The 23,349-nt window shown below is 53.9% G+C and overlaps 2 protein-coding genes across 2 annotated transcripts; both read left to right on the top strand.

The window, feature by feature from the left end:
* The first annotated feature begins 17 nt into the window (after positions 1 to 17).
* CSUI_008077 (proton atpase) lies at positions 18 to 7,326 on the top strand. Its single transcript, XM_068068216.1, has 8 exons — positions 18 to 162; positions 360 to 469; positions 1,048 to 1,096; positions 2,393 to 2,517; positions 3,058 to 3,171; positions 3,401 to 3,640; positions 4,376 to 4,534; positions 4,791 to 7,326. The coding sequence occupies exons 2-8, from the start codon at positions 398 to 400 to the stop codon at positions 7,059 to 7,061; spliced, it is 3,030 nt and encodes a 1,009-aa protein (XP_067919807.1). The 5' UTR covers positions 18 to 162; positions 360 to 397; the 3' UTR covers positions 7,062 to 7,326.
* A 1,688-nt stretch (positions 7,327 to 9,014) lies between these two features.
* CSUI_008078 (uncharacterized protein) lies at positions 9,015 to 11,976 on the top strand. The gene is made up of 3 exons (XM_068068217.1): positions 9,015 to 9,839; positions 10,622 to 10,769; positions 11,417 to 11,976. Exons 1-3 carry the CDS (start codon positions 9,460 to 9,462, stop codon positions 11,753 to 11,755), a joined length of 867 nt encoding a protein of 288 aa, XP_067919808.1. The 5' UTR covers positions 9,015 to 9,459; the 3' UTR covers positions 11,756 to 11,976.
* The last annotated feature ends 11,373 nt before the right edge of the window (positions 11,977 to 23,349 follow it).

Genomic DNA, 23,349 nt, shown 5'->3' on the forward strand with positions numbered 1-23,349 from the left:
TTGCCTCTTCTGGTCAAGACCAGCACTTGGCGTGCATCAACGCGCAGCTGCAGGGCTTCGCCTCCTCCGGGTTGCGCACGTTAGTGTTCGGTTATCGGTACCTGCCGAACGACTTGTACGAGGATTTTCATACTCGGTTCACGGATGCTCAGCAGCTACTCGGTGAGGAGTGGGAGAAAAGTTGAGCGCAGGGTGGCAACCGTACAGATCGAGACAGGCGCATGAGGAGTGTAGACATGGTCGTCTCGGTTGCTATCCGCCGGAATGCACACTGTTCCGGGCCAACCCGCATTGCCAGGTATTGCAGACTGACGATTGTCTGCGCCCGTGTTGCTCCTTTTGTGTGCATTCGTGGTCAGGCGAGGAGCAAGAGAAAGCAGTTGCAGAGTGCGTGGCAATGGTAGAGAATGAGTTGATCATCGTGGGATGCTCAGGCATCGAGGATAAGTTGCAGGATGATGTTCAAGGTGTAAGTTCTTCATCAAGCTGGGTGGCTCACAGTGTCGGCGTGCGGGTGGCGTTGCCAGGATCTAAGGAAGTATTTGCCCGTACTGGTTGGTGGAGGGAGGCGGACGCCCCACCCTTTTACAGAAGGGTGCGTTTCAGCGTCGACAGTCCTAGTAACATTCGACATCCATATTCTAGAGCATGCGAGTACGGACTGCGCTTGTATCAGGACGCTTGCAAGCGTCTTCCTGACAGGATCGCCCTTTTGCAGATCTGGGTGGCGGTTGCTGGAAAGGTATTCAAATCTCCGCTCTAAGCTAGAGTGAAGACCGCACCCTAGGAGAGTATGCTGGGAGTGTCTACGTGGCGTTTCAGTGGCCTCCCGGGGCGCAAGCAGTCTGGACGTAGGCCAAGGGAGTAGGGATGTGTGTTTTCTGGAGTGTCGTCAGTTGGCACGTACGACTGCAGAAGGATTGTAAAACGGTGGCGGAGAGAAAGACGAGAGAACCAAAGTAAAGGCGTGACTGCTCAGGGAAGACCTTTTGTCTACGAGCCGTTACACCCCGGTGTGGGCTTCTCCATGTTCCGTGTGACACGCAGACCATCAGAGACCTGAAAGCGGCTGGCATGAAAGTCTGGGTGTTGACTGGTGAGTGTACCGACGGCGGCGACGATGTGCTGCAGGCAACTGTGCTATACAGGCATGCCTCCCGTGGTGTTCATCGTTTGTGGGTGAAGTATCACTCTCTTAGAGAGTGAAGATAAGCTGTGCACTCGAAAATGTCAGATTTGGCGTGCAACACGGCAGCTCCGTATGGGCACCACGGTTGTGTAGCGAAGTACGTAGCACCCGAGATAACGAGCGACCGAGTGAGCTGGGGTGGCAGACTCTGCAGCACTGCTCGGTGTCACCGAGTTTCTACGATGGCCGCGGTAACCAGCGTTGGATCTGGGCATAAACGGGGCGCGTTCATGTCTTGTAGCAGTCGGGCTGGGTGCATCACGAATTGGTGGCCCGATCAGGGAGAAACGGGTGTCGAGGGCAGTTAACGTGGAGAGGCCGTGCCTCGGTACTTCGGTAGCTAGCACCTGCAGAGAGGATGGGTCGGGCGGGGAAACGCTATGGCGTGTCCGCGATTACGATTGGCCTGTTCAAGCGTGAGCCCGGTGCGTCGGAAATGTTCTTAATCCACTGAAAGGGGGTGGCAAATCAACGGAACGGACTCCCTGGGGGTTGTAATATTCGTCTCGAAGAGTGCCGGGTCGCTAAGTAGTATTTGTGCGACGTAAGCGCGTCAGCTGTGATCGACTGGCCCCTGGTAGCCTCTGGTTCATAAACGCTCTTTGGTTTCTGCGTCCCGTTTATTTGATAGAAAATTGTTTCTGCAATCCGTGTTTGGACCATGTAAGACAGAGCCTGCGGAACAGTGAGCACAGTCTTGCTAACCAGGTATAGTGCTTCTGTGTCTTTCCACGTATATGTAGAGCGACAGTTCGGGCTCCTACGTGAGGTTGCTTCACTCGCGGGCGGCGGCCGGCCGACGCGTAGCCTCGGAAGTCTAATTCCTCATTTAGTGCGGTCGGTGCAGGCCGCAGGGACGTTCAACCAGTCTGGTGTGTGTGGACGCTCATGAGTCTAGCTTTGTCATCCAGTCCGCTCAGGGTGCAGGCCTCATTGAAGTTCAACCGGTCTAGTTCGTGTTCTTCGTCTTTGATCGGGCTAGCAAAGTGCTGTTTAGACCAGCTACATTGTACCTATTTCGTAACAGTTCGGTCACGGGGAACTGCTGTTGCCTCTCATGTAGCTGGATGGATCGCGAATGGTCCCAGGCGTTTTCTTTGGATGGCCCCTCAGTGGCGGCAGCCTCCGTGGAGATTCAGGGAACCGGGACATTGGAGTAACTGTGTCGCCCGCCCGCGTCTGAACTCATTGACTGTTGTGTAGGTGACAAGCTGGAGACCGCGATCAATATCGGCCACAGCACGAATTTGATCAGTGAAGACGCGTATAATGCCATTATTGATGCTGACAATAAAGACGCAATTGCCGAACAGCTGACTAGACACGAGGTGAGAGATGGGCGCCTGTTGTTACGTCCGGGTAGCGTAGGCGTGTCTCGGGCACAGTTTCTCTTCCCTGTCTACATCCTGCCCGTCAAGACTGTGCAGTAACAGCGGGAAGTAAGCTCTGCGATTGTCGTCGCCCCGCGTAACCTCGTGCACGGTTCTGACGTAGAGCCCGCGTGCGTGCCGACTGTTCCATTATCAGTAGTTCTCAGGTTCGAGACTGTATCAATTATCTCGGCCATGACTCCGTACTCAGGTGCTTAGCAAGCTCAGATAATGAAGCCACGGCCTCAGGTTTGTCAGCCAGCTGCTTCTACTCGGCTGTCGAGAGAGTCTCACTCAGTTCACGTGAGTACTGCTTGCTAATCCCAGCAGACAGGCAGTAATGCTGTATCCGGTCCTTTGTTGGCGCCTTCGGGGACTCCGCGTTCATCGGCCGACATATTCTGTAGGGTGGTCACGTGCTGGGACTAGCCAGCTCAACTCAACTGCAAAACCGGTGATTTACGACGTTGTTCTGTGCAACTGTCCGTGGGTTTTTAGAGACACTGCATGGTCGCTGACCTCCTTGGACACCGTGGCGCGGATCCGCATGACAGTCGGTGGTGGGACGAGATCGACTGGGGCGATCTGGGCATGGATCCAGAAGAAGAAGAGGTGAGATGAAGCCTGGCTGTTCTTCGTCTGTTTGCGGTTTAACGGCGGTATGGGTCCAAAAAAAAACTCGGCAGTTCTGGTTTTATACACGGTCTGCGGAGCCGCCGCAGGCTGTTGGCCTGCGACGTCGGGTCTGGATTGGTACGGCTTCCCTTTTCTGTCTCGGGTACGGTTGGTGTCTCAAACCCCCCTTTGTGAAGCGGTACCTCCTGTGTGTCTTGCTTTCTAGCTGAAGGAGCTTCTCCGAGGCCAGACTGGCAGGCGTGACACGAAAAGCTTCCGTTCAAAGAGTTCACGGGGAGACTCCTCTCGGCAACGCTCCCCGAATTGCACTAGCAAGGACACCTACGAGCGACCAGCTGGAGCAGGAGCCGCTTACGTTACTGTTCCCGGCTTCGCGGAAGGCGGAGCGCAGAGAAACGTCCGTGGTGGCAAGACGGAAGACGCGGAGGCACCCCGCGGTGAACACGTACGCTCAACAGAGAACGGCCCCGTGCGAGTCAGCCTCGGATAGGCTTTTCCGGAACGAAAGGGCAAAGACATCCCGCTTTTAGGCAAATATTTTTCAGTTGGCTGCTGTGTAGGGACACGGTGTGCTAGTGCCCGATTGTTTCTCCGAGTCTGGTGCACAGAAAGAAAGGTTGCACGCTCGCGTCGACAGCAGAGGAGGAAGAGATGAGATTGTAGCTTACCATAACCTGCAGTCGCACTATAGGAAGGTGTTCGTAGAAAGTTGGGTTTGTGTGAGGGTGATCCGCCCTGGTCACGCAGAAGGTGACGATCACGGGGGCTGCAGGGGAGTTGAGGAGGCGGAAGTTGTGGTTTGTCAGGGCATCGTGTTTGACGGTACCATTGCTGTTGGTACCAGGCTCGCAGTCGGCATTAGCGCTGCTTCGACTGTTTGTCGGCAACCCCGGGAACAGATGTGGCAGTATTGTTGCTATCACGTATTTCCTGACATCGAGAATATGCTTGTGACTACTAAGTCAACTGAACTGTCTTGCAAAAACTTCGTGGGTGACCGACGCGGCCACGGGAAGTAAACTGGTTGTGCACTGTCCTCTACGGAAATCGTCTGGGTGGCCGGCGAACAGGGAATCTTAGCTGCCAGCTCACATCTCAGAGACAGGTGTGGCGACCAGCCTCGGCTTGGTTTGCATCGCTCATGACGATAAAAATGGTGGTGCTAACTTCTTTCTTGTAGGTCGGTTTGTTGGAGACAGAGGCTCGTCATGGCTCCGGACGGGCTGCGGACCGGAGCGACCACTGGGGCACAGAGAGTGCGGGTAGTCGCAGTGTTCCTCTTGACCGCGACCGGTCGTCTTTATTTTCGCATACCGTCACCAGCGAGGAACTGTTACAAGTACGTGAATGTCTGACCCCTGCAAGCTTTGGGGTGCTGCGGGAAGGTGCAGACTATGTACAGCGGTCTCTCTCTTGGGGCAGAAGCTCCCGCTCATGTGTATGGGGGCCACAGCATAGTGGTTAGCGCCGATCTCGTCCAGAGGCGTACAGTACCAGCGTCTGAACTCGTCGTCTTGGGGGTCAGGTTTGCACAGCTGACACGTTCGCCGTTGTGGGACGAGTGAAGTTGCTGCGGCCGTGTTCATGTTCTTCAGGAACTCCATGAAGCCTACGAGCACCGGCGTCAACGCCTCACGCACACCGGCCTTCTTCCCCCGGTACCGCGCTTAGTGCAGTCGGTAGATGAAGGGTATCGCCGCGCTTCTCGCATTGTTGACGAAACGGCAGCAGCTGTGTCGATCGCTTCGTCCCCCGCACACCCTACCACTCCACTAGTGTCCTCACCGCAACGCGCATCTCTCTCCCCTCAACCAGGGCTGTCTCCCAGGCTTACAGACAGAGGTGATTGTGAGCCGGAGCAGGATCAAACGGAAGAGGAGGTAAATGGCGAGGCTGCCTTGAGTGGGAGCGGACTGCCCCGAAAGGAGGCCGCATCAGCGAAGAAGCAGCCAGCGCTCCATCAGGATGGAGTTGTACACCAAGTGGGACAGCCGCGAGGCACTTCGGAAGCAGCCAGCGAGAGACAGCAGATTGAAGACGGGTGCACGCCTCCGAGTTCACCGTCTACGCACCCTCCAGGAGGCACCAAGCCTCGCTGTTCAAGAATAAAGCAAGCTGCGCAACGGTTCAGCGCAAACATTGAAGATGTCTTTTGTAAGGAGTCTTCGCCTTGGAGTGACCAAGGCGACTATGGGAAGCGCTCCGAGTTAAGGGTAGGGACATCCGCGTCTTTTCCTCCTCTTGGGCCGGTTAGCCCTGGCACGCTTCCGAGTATTTCCGGTGCAAATGTGAGGTTTAGAGAGTACAGCGAGTTTTGTATGACGGTGACAGGCTCGGCCTTAGCAGTTATCATGCAAGAACGGTTGCTTAAAGTGAAATTCTACTCTCTCGCGAGACACGCTTCAACCCTCATAGCATCCCGGGTCACGCCGAAACAGAAGGCCTTGCTCGTGAAACAGAACACCGCTTTCAACCCAAGAGGGACTTCTTTAGCTATAGGTGACGGAGCCAACGACGTTGCAATGATACTGGCTGCTAGTGTAGGTGTGGGCATAGCAGGGAAGGAGGGACTACAGGCTGCACGGTCGGCAGACTTCTCTATTGGTGAGTTTCGTTTCCTGCGAAACTTGCTCTTTGTCCATGGAAGGGAGGCGCTCCGACGTAACTGCATTCTGATTTATGTATGCATTTTTCGAAACGCCGTAATGTGTTGGTGTACCTTGGCCATGAATTTTCTCAGTGGATTCAGTGGGCTGGACGTGTGGAATCCTTGGACCAAACAGGTAGTCTCAATCGCGTTCACGTGTCTGCCGGTGTTGGGGTTTGTGACGATGGATAGGCAAGTCCCTCAGAGAGTCTTGCTAGAAAATCCCGTGCTCTACGAAATCATCCCTTCGACATTCTGGCCATACTACACAAGCAGGCGAGTACTGGAGGCCCGTCAGTGGGTGGATTACCTCATTTTAGAGCCTGCGGCCCGGTCTTGTCGCACGTTTTGGCGAGTTCTCCTGTGGCCGGTTACGTGTGTCAGTGACAAGGTTGATCTGTCTTTCCTGTACACGTGGTTCCAGCACCGAAAAAAGCCGGAGAACGATCGCTGCTACGGGACTCATTGTCTGCTCCTGTGGCTTGCGTTCGCCTTATGGGTTGCTGCCTGTCAACTAACGTTCACGATTTATAGTGTTGTGGGCGCCTGGACCCCCAAAATAAACTTGTCTCATGGGTTCACGTCTCTTCAGTTTGATTCGTTCTCCCACATTATGGAGCTGGCGTACGTTATTATTGTGAATGGTGTTGTTGCGCTACTCACGAACACGTGGTCAGTCGTGGAAATATGTATACATGCGGGTGAGCTAGTTGCTGCTCTGATTTTTTGGGTAGTGATCTCATACTGGAAACTGTTTCTTAACATCGTCGGGGCCGAGGTGCTCCATGGGACTTTCGTCTTAAGTTCACTGTGTGCTGCATACTACTTCGGTTTGATGCTTACTATTATCACTTGTCTCCTTCCTCTACTTCTTCCGATGGCGTGGCAGTTGGTGCGGAAACCCACTCTGGAGCAGCTGCTGGTCGAACAGCTTGCTCAGGGTTCGTATAAGCCTACAGCGGCTAGGAGAGGCCGCCGCGAGGGTATTGCTTATGTGGCGGTGGAAAGTCCGGAAGTGCGAAGGGAGTCAGCTGGGGCGGCAGCGGCCGGGGATGAGTACAAAGGGTTCGCCTTCACGCATGAACCCGTCTTCGGTGTTCTGCCAGCACTCCAGGACGCCTTCAGAGCAGTGAAAAAAACTGGTGAGGGGGCGAAGGTGCTTCTCAGAAGGACTCAGACACTCATCAAGGGAGAAGAGAATGCTGAGGCCAAGAAGTGAATTTTTTTGGCTCTGGACACCGCATTCCGTACTGTCTTTTACATGAAGCCTGTGTCACTTTGTTTCTGTCGGCGCGCAGACGTCACTGCGGCTGTCGGGGATGGGAACAGCTTCTTGGTGGTTGAAAGTCACAACTGAAGCGGCCCGTCAAAGGTGTTTCACGCTGGTGTGCGTACTCGGAGTCCGTGCTGTTGTGGGGAAGTCTGGGTGGTCTCCCGCGGAATGGATGGTCGTTTGTCCAATGAAGTACGAGCTCCGCGTGAGACACGTCTGCATATAAGGGCGTCGTTTGGGGTGAGTTTGCAAGAGCATCAAGAACCTACTGGTGTGTGCCAGCGTGTTGCTGTTGTATGCGCACGAGCAACAAATCCCATTCTCTCAGTCTGTAAATGTGCACCTTTGTTGGCGGGATGCGTGGTTCGATGTGGAGGCTGCAGCGTCCCCCCAGGAACACTCATCATCGGACGCTGAAGAGGCGTTACGTTTCATACTGGAGTATCCCGAGGCATGCCAAAAAAAACCACGAAAAGCTGACACATGGCTGTACCTCCTCAGTTGCGGCTGATCAGCAGGGGAATCTGATCCGTACGCGGGGGTGCCAATGAAGGCAAAAGAGCGGGGCGTTGGAAGCGATGCTCATATTACTACACGGACAAACGTGACGGGCTGACGCGCGACACCACGCCGTTTAGTCTGGACAGCGTCTTGCCACCAGTGTGATGGCGTGCCACTCCATTGCAGAATACATCTCCTCACCTGTACAACTAGGCCTGCTCCGACGGGTAGGTTTGGACGGTCCGTGCTGTAATGCTAAGGGGGTAGGAGCAATAGCGGCTGAGGTTCCTGTGGGCTTCTTCGGGGCGCCCACACCCCGTACGAGAACAGAAAAAAAAAGCGCGTTGCGGCCACCTGATCGCCCGCCTCCCGTGTGCTAGCGCTGCTACTGCGGCAGCGCTGGATTACTGTCCGCCAGCGCCACCAATTGCGAGAGCGGCCTACGATTCCGAGACCTGGCACAACAAAAGCACTTGGTCTGCGGAAACAAGTGGTCACTTATCATAGGAATACCAGCATCTATGGTACGGAGCCCCGCCCTCTACCGAAAATCGCCGCCTTCCACACGAGTGCTAGCTTGGAGTTTCTACCAGCACTGCGGGTTTGTAAGCTGAAGAGAGATCCTGTGGACACATCTGCATCAAGGCTCTCGGTCATTCTGCTTGTTCTCCAGTCGAAGAAAAAGCTTCGCCTATAGGCTGTACTGGGATACTGGGCCGCGGTGACCGGAGCCCGTGCACCAAGAGTCCGCCTGCCTATAGTAGGTCCACAGCCTTCCCGCAGCCGTCTCCGCAGCGTGCTCGCTGTACACCCCCGATAACGCGAGCAGTGCCCTGACCGGTGTGTGCGTAGAACGGAATGTGTACGAGTGGTACGAGCGCCCCGCGGGCGCAAAACGGGTCTCAGTTCAGGTTGCCCCGGTGCTCGACGGAAGACCGTCGCTCCAGATTTTCTGAGTTTTTCGGGCAGCCGGTGCGGGGGGGGGCCGACAGTGGCGATGTGCAGGTAGTCGAAGCTTGAGTTTCTCCGCTGGAGTCGGGAAAAAGCGGCGAACGCGCCAGCCGTGGACAGATGCTCCTTCCCCTACCGGGGCAGGAAGTAGATACTACGTGCTGATTGCTTGTGTGGTTTCCCCGGCTTGCAGCTCGGGAATGCATCAAGTCTACGGATCCGGACACGTCCGTCATCAGACTCCACCCCCGCTGACTCACTGCATAAGCGGTGCACGCACACCCGGCCTCTCCAATTCATCAGCGAACGCTGCTGCCAGCCTGAGTTGCCCGGGGTGGGGGCCGCCGCTCGCCCCGCTTTGATCCGGGACCGCCGTGGCTAGGTTACCTGCAGCAGCCTACGTCCCACCCACAGGCCAAAGTGACGCGGTGAGCGTCCTGCCGAACAGTCGTACTGTTTCTTTTCTTTCTGTGTTGGGCAGTCAGTTCCGGCTGCACGTTTCAAGGTGAAAGGGTCGAAAGGGGTGCACTCTGGCGTACGTCGGGGGACAGCCGGTTAACCGTTTCCCGCTTCTTTGAGGTATTCCGCGGGGATACACACACCAATGCCTCTCCGTTGGCTGCCAGCGGCTGGAAGCGCAGAGGTTGCATTTTTTGTCTCTTTCACATTTTTTGTCTCCTTGCTACGAGGCCAGGCGAGGTCCAAGTGTCTTTAGAAAGGCTGGCTGCCCTCCGGACTGCCTCTCGTCTCCGGAAAGTCATGCAGCCACGCCGTCTAAGTTCTTCCACGACTCTTTCGGGTACTTTCACTTCCCTACTACGCGTTTTGCGCTGCAACCGGGTCTCTTCGTCACGGTTTTGGCTGTTTACACGGTTTTGTTTCGCTTGGCAACATGTTTTTCTGCTGCTGCGGGGATTCCCGCGATCCGTCTTCGTCCTCGGAGATCCTCCCTCCCGAGGAACCTACAGAGCAAGCGCCGTCACCCGCGGGAGTCGTGTCTCCCGATGACGCGACAACAACAGCTACGCCTCCATCTCACGTAGACGCAGCTGTCCCCGCGCCGCAGGCGGCTTCTACTCTTCCTCCGTCCGTACAAGGCGCTGAACAAGAGCAAGCCCCGCAGCGGGCACCCATCAAGGGGGGAGTCTTCAAGCCACCACCAAAGCCCGAGGACCCCCCCCCCGTTGCGCCCATCACTTTGCCCAAATCCGATAAGGCGCGAAGGACTTCCGTACCCGTTGATGCTGACCTTGGGTCTGGGGCATACTTAGTGTAAGCTCGAAGCTTTGATTTGCCGAGACTTCCTAGCACACGAAGCACGCCCAGCTAGAATTCTGCTCGGATATCCGTGTAGCGCTTAGGAGCATGCAGCTTCTCTCAGATGTGAGGCTCGGTCCCAGACATCCCCAAGGCCGTTGAATGACCGTAAAAACTGGTCAAAACCGGGTGCCAACTATACAGTGGGGCAGCCCGATTGGCGCTCGGCAACTACACTCCTGGGACTGCCAATGCGGCTATGTGATCCGCCTAAAGGCAGATAGGATCTAGACGGTTTTGGGAAGGTTTGCATGTCTCCGGCGCCTTGGAGCAGACACCTTCACATCCCAGCTTGTGTTCTCACGAGGGACAACTGTCCGCAGGTGAGAGGTGTTCGTGTCCCTGCAGATACAAGAGACGAAGCCTCGGGTATTGCATGTTCGCCTCAAGTATGTTTACCGGGTATTAAACACAGTACTTCAGCAGGGTCTTCTGCCTTACCCACGTAACAATTAGTCTGCGTTTTTTTATGCGGCATCCCAGTATGTGGAGTGTAGGGGAATTTGAGGACTCATGAACTCACTACGAGTCCATTACCCCCAGCAAAACTAGTGGAAAGTCCTCGAATTAAGCATGTAGACTTGCACCTTGCCATGGCTGGCACTCTTCAAGTACGCAGTGAGAAGTAATAATAGTCGAATACCCTTACGATAGATACCCCGCACCAGTTCGTTGTTCTTGCGGTCTGCATAAGATCCGCTTGGGGATCAGATGAATCTGATTTGTTCGGCGCTCAGGTTCGACAAGGATTCTAATACCCTATACACCCACTGGAGCATGGTACCGGTCGAAGGAGCGCTAGCATGGCTCAGGCCCCTAGTTCAGGTACCGGCCCACAAGTTCAACGTCAATAAGGGAAAAAGTGTCCTTACAAAAGACTGCGCGGTAAGGACGTTGGATGCACCTTCGTTTCGGACGGTGCTCACGTAAAATGGAGTGGGAGAAGTGACGTGAGACGCTGTATGGTTCAGAAAGAAGCGTCTGTCTCATTCTCGCGGGAAGGAATTCGTAGTATGTCTCCGCTGCTTGAGGAGGCGGTTGCTGCTCGAAAAGTCGATGTGGGTGTGAGTGAGTCAAACGTGCTCGCGGGCATCGGCGGGGGTTTTCTCCCCGTGCCTTGTGAGGGAGCAAAGCCTCAGTGAAAGGTGTGAGACTGACTAGTGTGCCAGGAGCTCCGGACTTGCGATTATCTTCTGACAATTGCTATAAGGTGTGAACCTGATTAGTCTGGCAAGAGTTCGGGAGCTGCGATTGTCTTTCTCCGGGCAAATGCTACACAGGCCCAAAAAAGGCTTGGCTTTTGTAGGGAGAAATTGTTGAAGGTACAGCGTGCTGATGAGATGAACCGTCCTGTTTCGCGCTGCAGCTTTTCTACTGTGGCGGGGGGCGCCACCTTGTATCAACGAACTTCGCTTGATGGGCTCATCATTTCAATTCCGAGAACAGCAGTTTTGACGGAAATTTCAGAGAGAGCGGACGCAAGCACACCGACAAAGAGTACCTGTGTGACGTTTTTGAATGTGTGTCTGTAGAACCCGGAAAAATACTTCCAGGCGTGGATTTCATTTGTCAAGATTACTCGGGAATTTCCGTCGAAACTCATGCTCTTGGACAATTTTGCAGCGACGGAGGCACCCCCAGTGCAATTTCTTATACTCGAGACGCCGTTGGAAAACCCTGGCACCACTGTGTGCAAAAGGCTTACTGATTACGGGAAGCTTTACGATCTCGTGAAAAATGTGAAGGCCGTGGCTGTAGTACCCCCAACCAGCACTCTCATTCCCGTGGATGCACAAATAGACAGCAAAACTTTCATTCAGCGGGGCACGGGAGAAGGCGCGGCGACTGGATTGGAGAGCCTAAACGCTTAACCGAAACAGTGGCATTGTATTGCAGGCGTTTTGTGCTCTCGGCTCAACAGATGTACACCAGCTGTCTTTCCGACGGGCATGCGCAAGCCCGGTCTCCGAGTATTCTGCGGGTTTTGTAGCTTTACGCCTTGCGAAGCAGACAGGGGTTTCGCATGCTTGAACATGTGCCAGTTGTCCCTCTAACGTGTCTTCTAGGGAGAAAGTCTCGGCAGAGTGCCAGTCGGGCGATACGTGTTTACGGTGCAAGGCATCTGTTCCTGTCCCCAGCGACCTTCTTTCTGTTTGATAGTGTGCGTTGTCCGGAGTTTCGTCTGCGCCATCGAAGGTGTCGTGTGCTGCGCCTGTAGACTGAGCCGGATGTAAGATCGCTGCCAGGTGTACCTTCCGAAGTGAGAGTGAAGCCTGGGTCCTATCCGTTCACTCTTTGGATAGCTCCGAGTGCACACATGGTGAGCTCTCGGAGCTATCCAAGAAGCGAAGGGCGTGGTGATTCACGTGCCACGCTCTGGCGGAGGGTGCACTGGAGGCAAAGGCCTCTTTATGCGTGGCGGAGGCATCCCCAGATTACTCCGTCAACAAATACGAGACAGTGCGGGTCGCCCTACGCTGGTGAAGCAGAAGGAATGACGTTTGTCTTGCTGAGATCCGTGCACGGAAGCATTCAGGCTATACGAGAGCAACGCAAGTCGCAGAACGGGCGGGGCAGTCTCATCTCTTGTTGACGTTGTTGGGCAGGAAAACTCCGGTGGTTATTTCTCAGTGATACCCACTTGCCACCGGTAGGCTCCGCCTCTCAATATAGTGGCGGTTCACGGCTCGTAAATTTTGGTCGGTTCGAAGGTTCGCAAAGTGGGGAGTGCACGTCTTCTGCAATATAAAAGCGGCAAGTCCGGTACTGTTGTTCGCCGAAACAGAGCAGTCAATGCTGCCGGCGTTTTCCAGATCCACTGCTGTGTTCCCCGAGGAAGACTGTGAACACTGACAAGGGAGGGAATTTATGGCGTAGAGGCGAGAGCAGAAAAGTGAGTGACGCGGCTTATCCCGCCACACCACCGTTGCTCGCTTTCCACTGAAAACAAAGGATCAAGCGCCGGTGAGGGGGCGTCATCTGATGGGATGACCCGTGGACAGGAAGGGAGGGGGTGTTGCTTCTTGCACTGACATGATCGCGGACGTCGGAGGAAAAGCAACTCCGAAACGGTCTTCACACTCGAAGATGCCTCTGGAAGTGGCTTCAGGGTGCACGACCGCCACTAGCGAAGCCACATATCTTCGGTCCTGACGAAGACACAGATGCTTGTTCTTTCCACGCCGAGTGCTGGCTAGGCGATCAGAGCGCCGGAGAGCTGCGGCGTGTATAAAAAGAGCACCTTGCCCCTGACTTTCGGTTCGATCAGGGCAGTGAAGGGCAGCTAGCATGCCCTCGTCAGTATATCGATTGGTAAATTGAAACAGGGATAGGTAAGTACATTCTACAAAATGCGGATATGGAATTGTACCAGGTTCAGTTTTAGAGTAAAAATGCATTTCAGTGGAATTGTGAAGCAGAGCTCCGACAATAGTCCTATTGTGGCTAAGGTGCAAATAATCTAACTTGGACGATGGATTGCCTTGACGAAGTGGAACACGGAGTCTAGCTACAGGCGTTACCCTGTGTGGCAAGCCCAGAGTACGTAAGGAAAAGCGAAGTCTAATCGCCAAGGGAACATGATAGCGTAAGTGTTGGAATCCTGAATGTCAAGCGCGTATCTATTACAATTCCTCGTAACACACGGGTGCTTCTACTGCCGACATTTGACTGTGTTTGCCAAGGGGAACAGAACCGAAATCAGCACGGCATCGGAGCCGTTCTCCGCTCCAGGTATTCCTGGGCACTGAACCCATAAGCGTGACTCTACGGGTAGGTTCTCTGTTAGACGCGACCTTCCACTTAAAGCGTCCGTTTTCGTAGAGAAGGGGTGTTTAACGTGGACTTCTCGCCGTAAGCGTATCCGGAGCTGAGCGAGCAGCCAGGACCGCAGGATTTGCATCCCTTGTTGGAGTACGGGATGCACTCCTGCTGTGTTTCGTTGCCAAGATACCCCGCAGCACCTGTTGGGTATTCAATTGTCTCTTGCAGAAGAACGAGCGCCTGCACGGGCGCATGGCTGCAGCAATAAAGGTCCCACCGGGACTCGAACCCGGGTTACTGGATTCAAAGTCCAGGGTGCTAACCACTACACTATGGAACCCTGAGGAAGATATGACAGTATATGACTTTTTTAGAATCCTTCCAGTCCCCCCTGTTTTCTTTCGTTCGGTCTACCATGAGCAGCTGCCAGACTGTCTTTGCTGGCCCGGCCGACACCCGAGTACGGCTGTGCTAAAAAGCCTTACGGTGTTACAATAATTCATACCCCCCCGTGAACATGGCCCGCGTCCACAAAATTCGGCACGCCTCCTGACAGAGGCAGCTGTTCTGTAGCGAGGTGATGGCTGCCCTAAACGGCAAAGAGTCGACCCTGGTTTCGGTTAGCTACACCCCTTGGGCTTACGCTTCGCTTCAGAAGGCACCACTAAGGGGTGTGGTACTGGTGGGCCTGGAAGGAGAGAAAATGAGATGTCGAAAGCAACAATAGCTCCGGCGCCTTGTAGTCTTTCGGGACAAGCTACTAGTTGCGCACTCGGGGCGCTTCAAGGAAGTGCTGTCAGCCACAATCGCGCATCTGGCATGTGGAGATCTGTAGCCGAAGAAAACCGAGTCGCGTTTACTGTTGTCATGCGCCTCTGCTGTTGTTCTACGAAAAGGACGCATTGTCGCAGACTTGGTTCCTGAGTCCTTTACTTGTCCCGGAAAGGTTGCAACCGCTGGCAGAACACCACGACAGGGGACAGAGTTCTTTCGAAGATCATAAGCGGGTACGGTCTGACGGTAGGACAAGAGCACCCCAAATCATCCCGAGGGACACGCCTTGGGTGTCTCGTCTCGTCAGTGCAGTGCGACCCGATGGCCCGATGTATCCGAAGCCCCAGGAGAGCAGGTATTGCGGGATTGCAGGTCCTGGGAAGGTATCTGGTGGACTCCTCCTGTCGTTCGTCACCGGGATACCGAGCAGTACCTGTTCCGTCTTGATTTGTCTCCTAACGACGCCAGGTCGTGCGCGTCAGCTTATCGCCTGCAACGGCTGTTCATGTGCCTCCTTCAAGCGTAAACGTCCGCCGCATCAGAGTCAGGCCCCGCGATAGAGCCGTGGGGTCGAATGTATTCCTCTTCTCCGTGTTCAGTCGCGACCGTGCTGTGTTGACATGTGCGACTCGAGCTGAGAAAAATGGGACAACTCTGCCGAGCCTCAAAACGTCTTTGAAGAACGAACAAGCAACTTCATCGCAGTTGCAATCCCGGTGGCGCACTGTAGATCTACTCCTGCTAAACCGGTAACCACTCAGGTCCCACCGGGACTCGAACCCGGGTTACTGGATTCAAAGTCCAGGGTGCTAACCACTACACTATGGAACCAGTTCAAAGGGCCCGTTCAAAGCACGATGTGCAAAGATGATTCCTTTTTGACAACAACCTCTCCCTATTGAATTCGGTTTTTTCTCCACTAGCGCTGGTTTAGTCCTTACTTTTATCTATCGCCTCCTTTGTGTTCTCTTCACCTTTCTATTCTGGATCCGCTTCGACTCTTCTCCGTCGAGGATTGTTATTCTCGATCTTCCGACACCTCTTGGTCTTCATCTCCGGGGAAGCCTTTTTTTCTTTCGGGTTTCCTCGCTTTCCTCTCTGCTGACTCACTTTTCTTCAGTCGTACTCTTCTGCTCCGTACCAGTACTGGTGGTTCCTTTTCTGGAAGCTCCTCCAGGTTTCTGGCCCTCGGAATCAACTGGAATAAATTCGGGATGTATTTTCTTCGTCCTTCTCTTCACGTTTTGGAGCCCTAGCTCAGTGCCAGCAGGGCTTGCCGCGCACTTGCCAGAAGCATTCTCCTCGTTCTCCAGTTTCCGGCATGGGCCAACGTTTCGTTGACCACTCGTAATCCACCAGTCTCTCGTACCCTACCCGCAGCCAAAAAAGCTGGCCGATCTGTTCTCCCGGTTTCGACGTCTGGAACCCTCGGAGAAGTCCAGACTTCTTTCCGGGTGGCACAAGAACAACTTTTCACTCGTCATTTGCCTGATTCTTGGTTGCAGCATAGATTTGCTGCCTAGAGCTTCTGCTGGATTCAGTCTTGTCAATGCTGTCCAGGATTGAGAGCTGAGGAACCGTCGGTGGCACTAGTGCTAGTCTGTTGGAGTGGATTTCTGGCATCGCCTTCAGAGATTTCTCTGGCAGTTGTTTTCTGTTGAGAAGGAGTACATGTGATATAACTGTTGAAATCCCTTCGGCGTCTCTTTTAGCACTCTTGAGTTCTTGTTTTCTGTACTGGAAGCAAGCCCCCGAATCTCTTCAGTCTTCCAAGTCTCTGCGGTCGGTGGTTTAGGTACTGACGGTCGAGGAGTGCGTGCGGAGCATCGGTTGGGATCCTTTTGCTGCCGTTTCTCCAAACACTGACCTTGTTCTTCCCGACTCTGGCCGCCGGGTGAGACCTTCTCTTCTAACTGCTAAACGCTTTTCTCAACCGTATCTTTCGATGAACTGGGCTTTTCAAGAACGGCAACAAGCGTGCAATCTTCACAGAAATGTCCTTCAGGGAACTCGTCGTATGTTCCAACCATGTTGCGCTTCCGATGACGCTATTGCAAGGGCTTTCGAAAGACTTCAGGAAATCTTTCAACTATGGCTGCGGCTGCTGGCACCTCTGACCCTGCCCGGGGCGCTATTGTTACGACAAAAGGCTAGTTCCTAGAAGAAGAGAATCAGCAGAACAAGCTCAGAGATGACTGGTAAGGCGGCCTAAGGAAGAAGACGAAGAAGATGCTGGTGCGCAAGAAAAAAGGACGAACAACGCCGAAGCGGAAACATGAAGCCTCAGTTTCGCGGAGATGGGAAGTGCTGAGAGAAGGGACGGCGACAAGGAACAACGTGACGTGAGTAGATGTTCGCAGTGCAGCACAGCCAGCCCGTCCGTGGTCCCCGACAGAGACAGACAGCCGAGTTCGCACTCTCCGGACTAAACATTCGTGGGATACCAGTGATAAATCTCGAACACCCATTCGGCTGAGGAATCAACACTAGCACCGCGCACAAGGTTCTTGGGCTAGCTCCCAGGCTGACAGGCAAATAATCGACCACGTTCATTACTGGTTTCTTGCGTGCAGAGATTTAATCTTCTCCTTCCAAGCCGCCTAATGTGCATAAGACATTCTCTTGCTTCTAAAGAGCATGACAGTTCTCCTCAGTGTGTGTACGTCAAGTCCTTGCTCGCCTGGCGGCCTCGCCCATTTGACTGAGCGTCACCGCTGCCGGTGTGAGCTACCCTGTCAAGTATATGTTATCCTTGACATGCATTTATTCCTAGTGGAGTCTTCGGGAGGGGGCGGCTCTCTTGTCGTGTTAGTAGCGCCGCCAGAGCATCGCAGCCGATCCTGTCAAAAGGTGGAGGAAGGGCTTGTGTGTACTCGTCCGAGCAGTTACACGGAAAGCTTTAACCATGCAGCCTAGTCTGACAAGCGCTCAAGGGAAAGCCCTAGAGGAGTAGGAGTAACGAGAGCATCCCCTAACCGAGCATGTGAATAACAGGGCGCAGGTGAAGTTGCTACCAGAGTGTCAGCTGCTAGGGCGGCCCCAAGATTGCCCGAGGGGATTCGAGAGGGAAAGAAGAACGATCGCAAGGGGCGTCGTGTCACGCTCCCAGCCTAGTTTTAGAGCAGGCAACGAAGCCCTCTGGGACTGTCAGACCAGAATAGCGGAGAAGAAAGTCGGTCCAGTCTAGCCGCAGCCCGACACTCCCCTGCGCGCTGTTAACAGGAGCGGTCATTTTGGACGGGGAGTCTCTCTTTGGAAGGATGGAGTAACTTTTATATGTAAGTGCGCCCTGTCTCGTCCCGTCCAGGACACTTTCGAAACAGTTAGTGGGCTAAAATATCGAAAAGGATCAAGCCCAGGCAGTTTCGTACGGTCCAACGTCACCGGTCACGAGAAGTATCGACTACCATTGTAACAAAATTACACCTAGGAGTAGCCCTCCTGGCCAGTCGAGTGCACTCTCCACAAAGCCAACACCCGTAGAGCGAAAAAGAGTGGTCTTGTCTCGGCTACTGGCCGGTGTGGTATTACGTAATCCTGGCCGAAGCAAACTATTTCCACGGCCAGCTAGACGCCCTTCCCCTGTCAGCGGGAGCTCTGAACTTGGGCGCGCCGCAGGTGGGAAATTTCTACCCTTGCTGCAAGAAAACCAAGCTACGCTGCAAACGGATCGTGCGGCAGCTCATCGGGCCGGCACCGTCTCAGCAATCTGGCTGATGGCTGTTTTCACTCTGTAAATCTCGGCCGTGCCCGTGTGTTTTGCCAGAGCCAACACGTTAATGCTTACGCAGCCTTTCACCACGGACCCCACGTTCGAGCAGCAGCTTTCTCCGCGGCAGCGGGGAAAAAAAGAACGGAAAACAAACAACGACAGCAAGCCAGGGACAAGGCTCCAAAAAAAGGGTTTTTTCCCTCTTTTACACCCGTTCCCCCTTTTGTTGCACTTCTTGGGTTTCCACTAGTGATCTCTTTTCCTCCTGGGTCCTTTTTTCCTCCTCTCCTGTTTAACTTTTACCCCGGGTCTCGGCGTGTCCGGGCCTCTCTGGGAGGCTGGGCTGGTACCGGGGTTATACCCCTTATCATCCAAACCGTCTCACGGCGCGTCATTTGTCCGGTTGGAACAGTCCCTCGGCCGCTAGTCACCGAAAATCTACCCCCTGAAAAGGTCTGCGGATCGGTGATCCGCAGCCGCCGGCAAGCCTTCGGCCCGCAAGGATTTCCTCCCGTGACTAGGCGTGACTTTTTTGTCTCGCATACCCAACCAATTTCAGATAACCTCGAAGTCGTGGGCTATTGATGCATCATCCCTGCTGCGCAGTGTTTACCCGTTCTGCTGTCAGCCGTAGTCCACCTGCTGACTCCCGGGTCGGAACTTCTCGTAGTCGTCAGGAGGAACACCTCGTGACGCCCCTTCCCCGTAAGCTAGAACACTGTATACTTTAGTGTTGGTGGACTGCGAGATCTCTCCCCTTTGGTTCCGACGTAGCCTGGCGCCGTCTTACCAGAATATATATGGGTCTTGTTCCTCTTTTGCGTCTCGCGGACGGCGGAGTCCGTACCCAGACGACTTATTCTGTGGCGCCCTTTCGTTGCCCTGAGCTTCGCCGTTCTGGGTTCTTCCAGTTTCGATCCCAACAGTAAGGCAGACTTGTGAAAATTCCGTTGGGGCTGCCGTTGTAACCCTCCTGCCTGTCCCCTCCGTTGAAGTCTCATGCTTTTCAGTCGCCCCCCAAAAGTAGCTGCGGACTGATTCTTTTGCGTTTGTTAGGGCTGACACAGGTATCCAGGTTAATTTTCCATCCAGTCCCTGCACCAGAAATTCCCTGATAATGCTGTTATCCTTCTTTGCTATCCGGTGATTCAGAATGCCTTCGATCTGGTATTCATCGTCATCAGCGGCTGCTGCGCTCTTGGATCTCTAAACAAATAGGGCTGTTCTTCCGTCACCGGTCTCAGGAGCGAAACATGGAAAACCAAGTGCATGAGCCACGACGGCGGAAGTTGCGGTTTCGTTGCACCTTCAGAATACTAAATGGTCCCACATACCTAGGTCGCAGTGCTTTCGTGCAGAGGAAGGTTTGTCGATTTCAGCCATACCCTGTCTCCCGGCCCAAACTTCACCGGTGGGCGGTCCTGATCAGCTTAGCGCTTCTGGTAGACTTGAGCCTTCCGTAGTTCCCGTTTCGCCGTTTGTGATTTTACTTCTGCTTGAGAGGGAAGCAACCCCAAGGAGGAAGTAGTTGGGAGGTTCAACTGTTGACAAACAGGCAACAGTTTTGGGTCCGTATAACAGTTCAAGGGGCGCTGCTTTCGTGCTGGCATGTCAGATTGGACTATATACAAATTACAATAAGGGCAGCACTTTCTCCCACTTACTCTCGCTGCCTAGCAAACAGGAACTTAGCACCTGCTCTATAGTTTGGTTCGCCCGTTCTGCCTGTCAATCCGGTGTTGGAGGGTAGGCAGTGGACAAGCATCGCTTCATGTTGAGTTGCTAACAAAAATCTGACCACACGTCACCGGTGAACCTTACATCTCTGTCTCTGACAATGGAACTGGGGACGCCGTGCAAACATATCGCCTCCTTGACTAGAATGTCAGCTATCTCCTGTGCGGTTGCTGTTTGCTTGCTTGGCACAACGTGTGCCACCTTTGTAAGCCTGCACACGATAATGTCAAACTGATATCCTGTTACTGGAAGACCTACTATCGATTCTATTCCAGTAGCTTCCCATGGCATTCTCGGAATTGGGAGGGCCTGTAGTAATCTACCTGCGCACGAAAGCGGGGCCTTTCCCCGAGCACAAGCGACACACGACTGCACAAAGGTCACGATATCATTATCCATGTGCGGCCGCTAGAAAAGGCTTCGGATGGCTACTCGAGTCCTGTCAATCCTCGGATGCCCAGCCAGCACGTGATCATGAAACTGTCCCAAAAATGTTTTTCGTAACACTCCTCTTGGCACGCAGACTCTCCATCACGCTTTCGTCCTGACCCCGAGATAGTTGTTCTCCCTTGTGTACTCCCTGTATCTATATAACACCGGCCTCAGCTGGTCTCCAGAGTCCGCTGTTTGGGCTGCCCCTCTACATGGGCTTCCGAACTCGTCACAACGTTGCTATTGCTGTCCCCAGAACTCGTGGCTGCTGCCATTGAGTATGGTTCGGGGGGTCTCATGTTCCCAGGTAAGACAGAGAAAATTCTGCCTTCGGGTGATGACGTCAGCAAACACATTCTGCCTCCCTGCTTTATATACCACCCTGATGTTAAGATCAGCCAGTTCGATCAACTAGTACCCGAGACGGCTTGCTACCTGCTTCTGCGATAGAATCGTACTCAGAGTGGCGTGATCAGTTTCTAGAGTTACTAGTTTCGTGCCGATGAACGGCTTCCACTTCATCAAAGAACGGACTGTAGCGAACAATTGACTTTGGCAAGCTGGCATAAACTTTTCTTTTTCCCGCATTTCTCTAGACTCACATGCAATACGTACCCCTTCCTGTGCCAGTACTGCCCCTATTGCACTCTTAGAAGCAGCTGTCTTCAACACAGCCGGCTTATTTGGATGAAACATTCGCTGATAAGGGCATCCTTCAAGCTTCTGACCACTTCGGAATGTTGCGTGCTCCATGTCGTGTCGATTCCCTCTTTCAGAAGCTGATGTAGCGGGTAGGCAAGCTTGTTGAAGTTTGGGATTAGGTGGCAATAATAGCCTACCGACCCCAAGAAGCCCTGCAGTTGCTCGCGGTTGGTCAAGATCTCGGGCCAGTCTTTGAGCGTTCTTAACTTCTTCGGATCCGCTGCTACTCCTAGCACGATATGACGAAGCCGACGTATCGCACTTCCTGCTTACAGAGGTGACACTCAGACAGCTTTATATGGAGTTTCTGTCTCCTGATTTTCTCAAAAACCCTGTTCAGATGTTCCACATGTTCCTCCCGCGTCTTTGAGTTTTGAGCACGTGGTCTAGATATACCATCACAAACTCACCAGGTGTCACGGATCTCAGCACTCGTTCTTCCCTTTTGTGTTCGACCCCAGCTCTCTCGAGAAGGTCCGAGGGCTCCCCGGTACAGTTTCACTCCAGGGGGGTGGCGCGGTCTAGCCGCCAGTCTACCTGAGTGGACCGGTAGAAGGTGTGTCTGCACCCTGTAGCTGTTGTGGAATGGCTGGGTACCACGGACGCAGGTGAAAATCCCCGGACCAGGTGAAGTAAAAGTGGAGGTCGAGCCCCTGTCTTCAGTCAGGCCTTGGAGTGGTTTGGTTACTAAGAGTTCGTTTGTCTTAACGACACCCGAAAAGGCCTGATGGTCTCAATTTCGTGCAACCATCCGTTCACATCACTTCAGTCCCTGTTAACTTGAGTCCCTGGTCTGTCACGAGTGGTCACTCACTACACACTTCTCCCCACGCGCACACACACACCGGTCTGTCCTCGGACAACTCCCCGACACACGAGGAGAGAACAAACGAATAAGAAAAAGCTCCAACTCTTCCGCTCCTCCCATTCAATTTCCACCATCTCCTCTCCCGGGCCCCTACTCCGATTCATTTAAGTTCCACGGTGTCATACTTAATCGAGGACGAGTTCAAGTATGCCCTCCGACGCGAAGTCGGGCCAAAAGGTTGCGTTCACGGTATTAAGGGGAAGTTGGTTCACACGGTTCTGTCACGACACTTCACTGACACGGGCATGGCACTTCACACGTCATCGTACAACCCTGGGTTAGCTGGGTCCCCGATGATAACCCAAGCATGCAGTCCTTCGCACGAACATACGTATGGAACACCTTGGAATTATCTCTCTCGGCCCTCGTCTCTGGGTTGGGTCAAGGCTCTTGTCCCTCCTGCTGGGCCCTGACACGGGGGGCCCTTCTATTCCATGTCAGCGCATGCACGTCAGTGCTTACGCCTTTTTGGCTCTGGTCGGGAGTTCCTCCTGACACTCCTTCCCCCTTAACTGCGGTTCCTTTCTTGTCTTCCTCGAGTCTTGCGGCCTCGTTGGTAGCGCCATACTAGGTCCTGAGCGTTAGTGAGGTTCCCCTCTGGTTCCCAGGTCGTGGCACCGTCTAGCAATTTAACCGAATACCTGGGTCCCTGTCGGATCTCCTTGTGATCCAGTATTGCCTCTACTACATATTCGTCCCCTCCGATGGCCTGCTGGGTTGGTGCATCCCTTCTCAGGTGCGCTGGCTCAGTTTCGTACGGTTTGATTCATGAGACGTGGAATACTGGGTGAATTAGCATTGATGGTGGTAACTGTAATCGAGCCGCGTTTGGTCCTATCCTCTTCTCAATTGTGAACGGCCCCTTGTACCGCTCGCTTAGTGCCTTGGAGCTGTCGTCCCCTGGCAGATTGGTTGCCTGCAGCCAAACTTGCTGCCCTGCGTGGTAATCTACCTGCCTCCGTGATCTATCCGCATACTTCTTCTGGTAGGCTTGGGCTCATGACAGCTCCTGTTTGGCTTTGAGTAGTTTAATGTGGGCCTGCATTGGGAGTGCGGTCCCCCCGGCTATGGTTGGAATGCCTAACCGTCTACAGATTGGCTTGGGTGGCACGAACCCATACAGTAGGCCAACTGGCGCGGCTTTAGTGCTGGGTACTGTTGTACGCGTACTCTAGGATAGGAAGTAGTTCTGCCCAACGTGTTTCGTCCCCCATGAGCGCGCAACGTACCATCTGTTCTATAGTCTGTTTCGTGCGCTCTGTCTGCCCATCCGTTTGCGGGTGGTACGCTGTCGACATTCTAAGCTTGATGTCTAGCTTCCTACAGAACTCTCCCTTTAATTCTCCTGTAAACCGCGGGTCTCTGTCGCTTACTATGGCTCTCGGGACTCCGTGCAGTCTTACTACCTCCTTGATAGTATCTGCGCTATCCCGTCTGCCGAGATGTTGACTGTGGTCGTGTCAGAGCTTTGGCTCTGC

Source organism: Cystoisospora suis (genome assembly GCF_002600585.1).
Source record: "Cystoisospora suis strain Wien I chromosome Unknown contig_4424, whole genome shotgun sequence".
Lineage (NCBI taxonomy): Eukaryota > Apicomplexa > Conoidasida > Eucoccidiorida > Sarcocystidae > Cystoisospora > Cystoisospora suis.

Excerpts from the sequence above, each read along its gene's own strand:
- CSUI_008078 (XM_068068217.1), top strand. The coding sequence starts at position 9,460 with ATGTTTTTCTGCTGCTGCGGGGATTCCCGCGATCCGTCTTCGTCCTCG. Across the intron at positions 9,840-10,621 it reads GGGTCTGGGGCATACTTAGT|GTTCGACAAGGATTCTAATA; the intron begins GTAAGCTCGAAG and ends TTCGGCGCTCAG. Across the intron at positions 10,770-11,416 it reads TCCTTACAAAAGACTGCGCG|AACCCGGAAAAATACTTCCA; the intron begins GTAAGGACGTTG and ends GTGTGTCTGTAG.
- CSUI_008077 (XM_068068216.1), top strand. The coding sequence starts at position 398 with ATGGTAGAGAATGAGTTGATCATCGTGGGATGCTCAGGCATCGAGGAT. Across the intron at positions 470-1,047 it reads TGCAGGATGATGTTCAAGGT|ACCATCAGAGACCTGAAAGC; the intron begins GTAAGTTCTTCA and ends TGTGACACGCAG. Across the intron at positions 3,641-4,375 it reads AGGCACCCCGCGGTGAACAC|GTCGGTTTGTTGGAGACAGA; the intron begins GTACGCTCAACA and ends TCTTTCTTGTAG.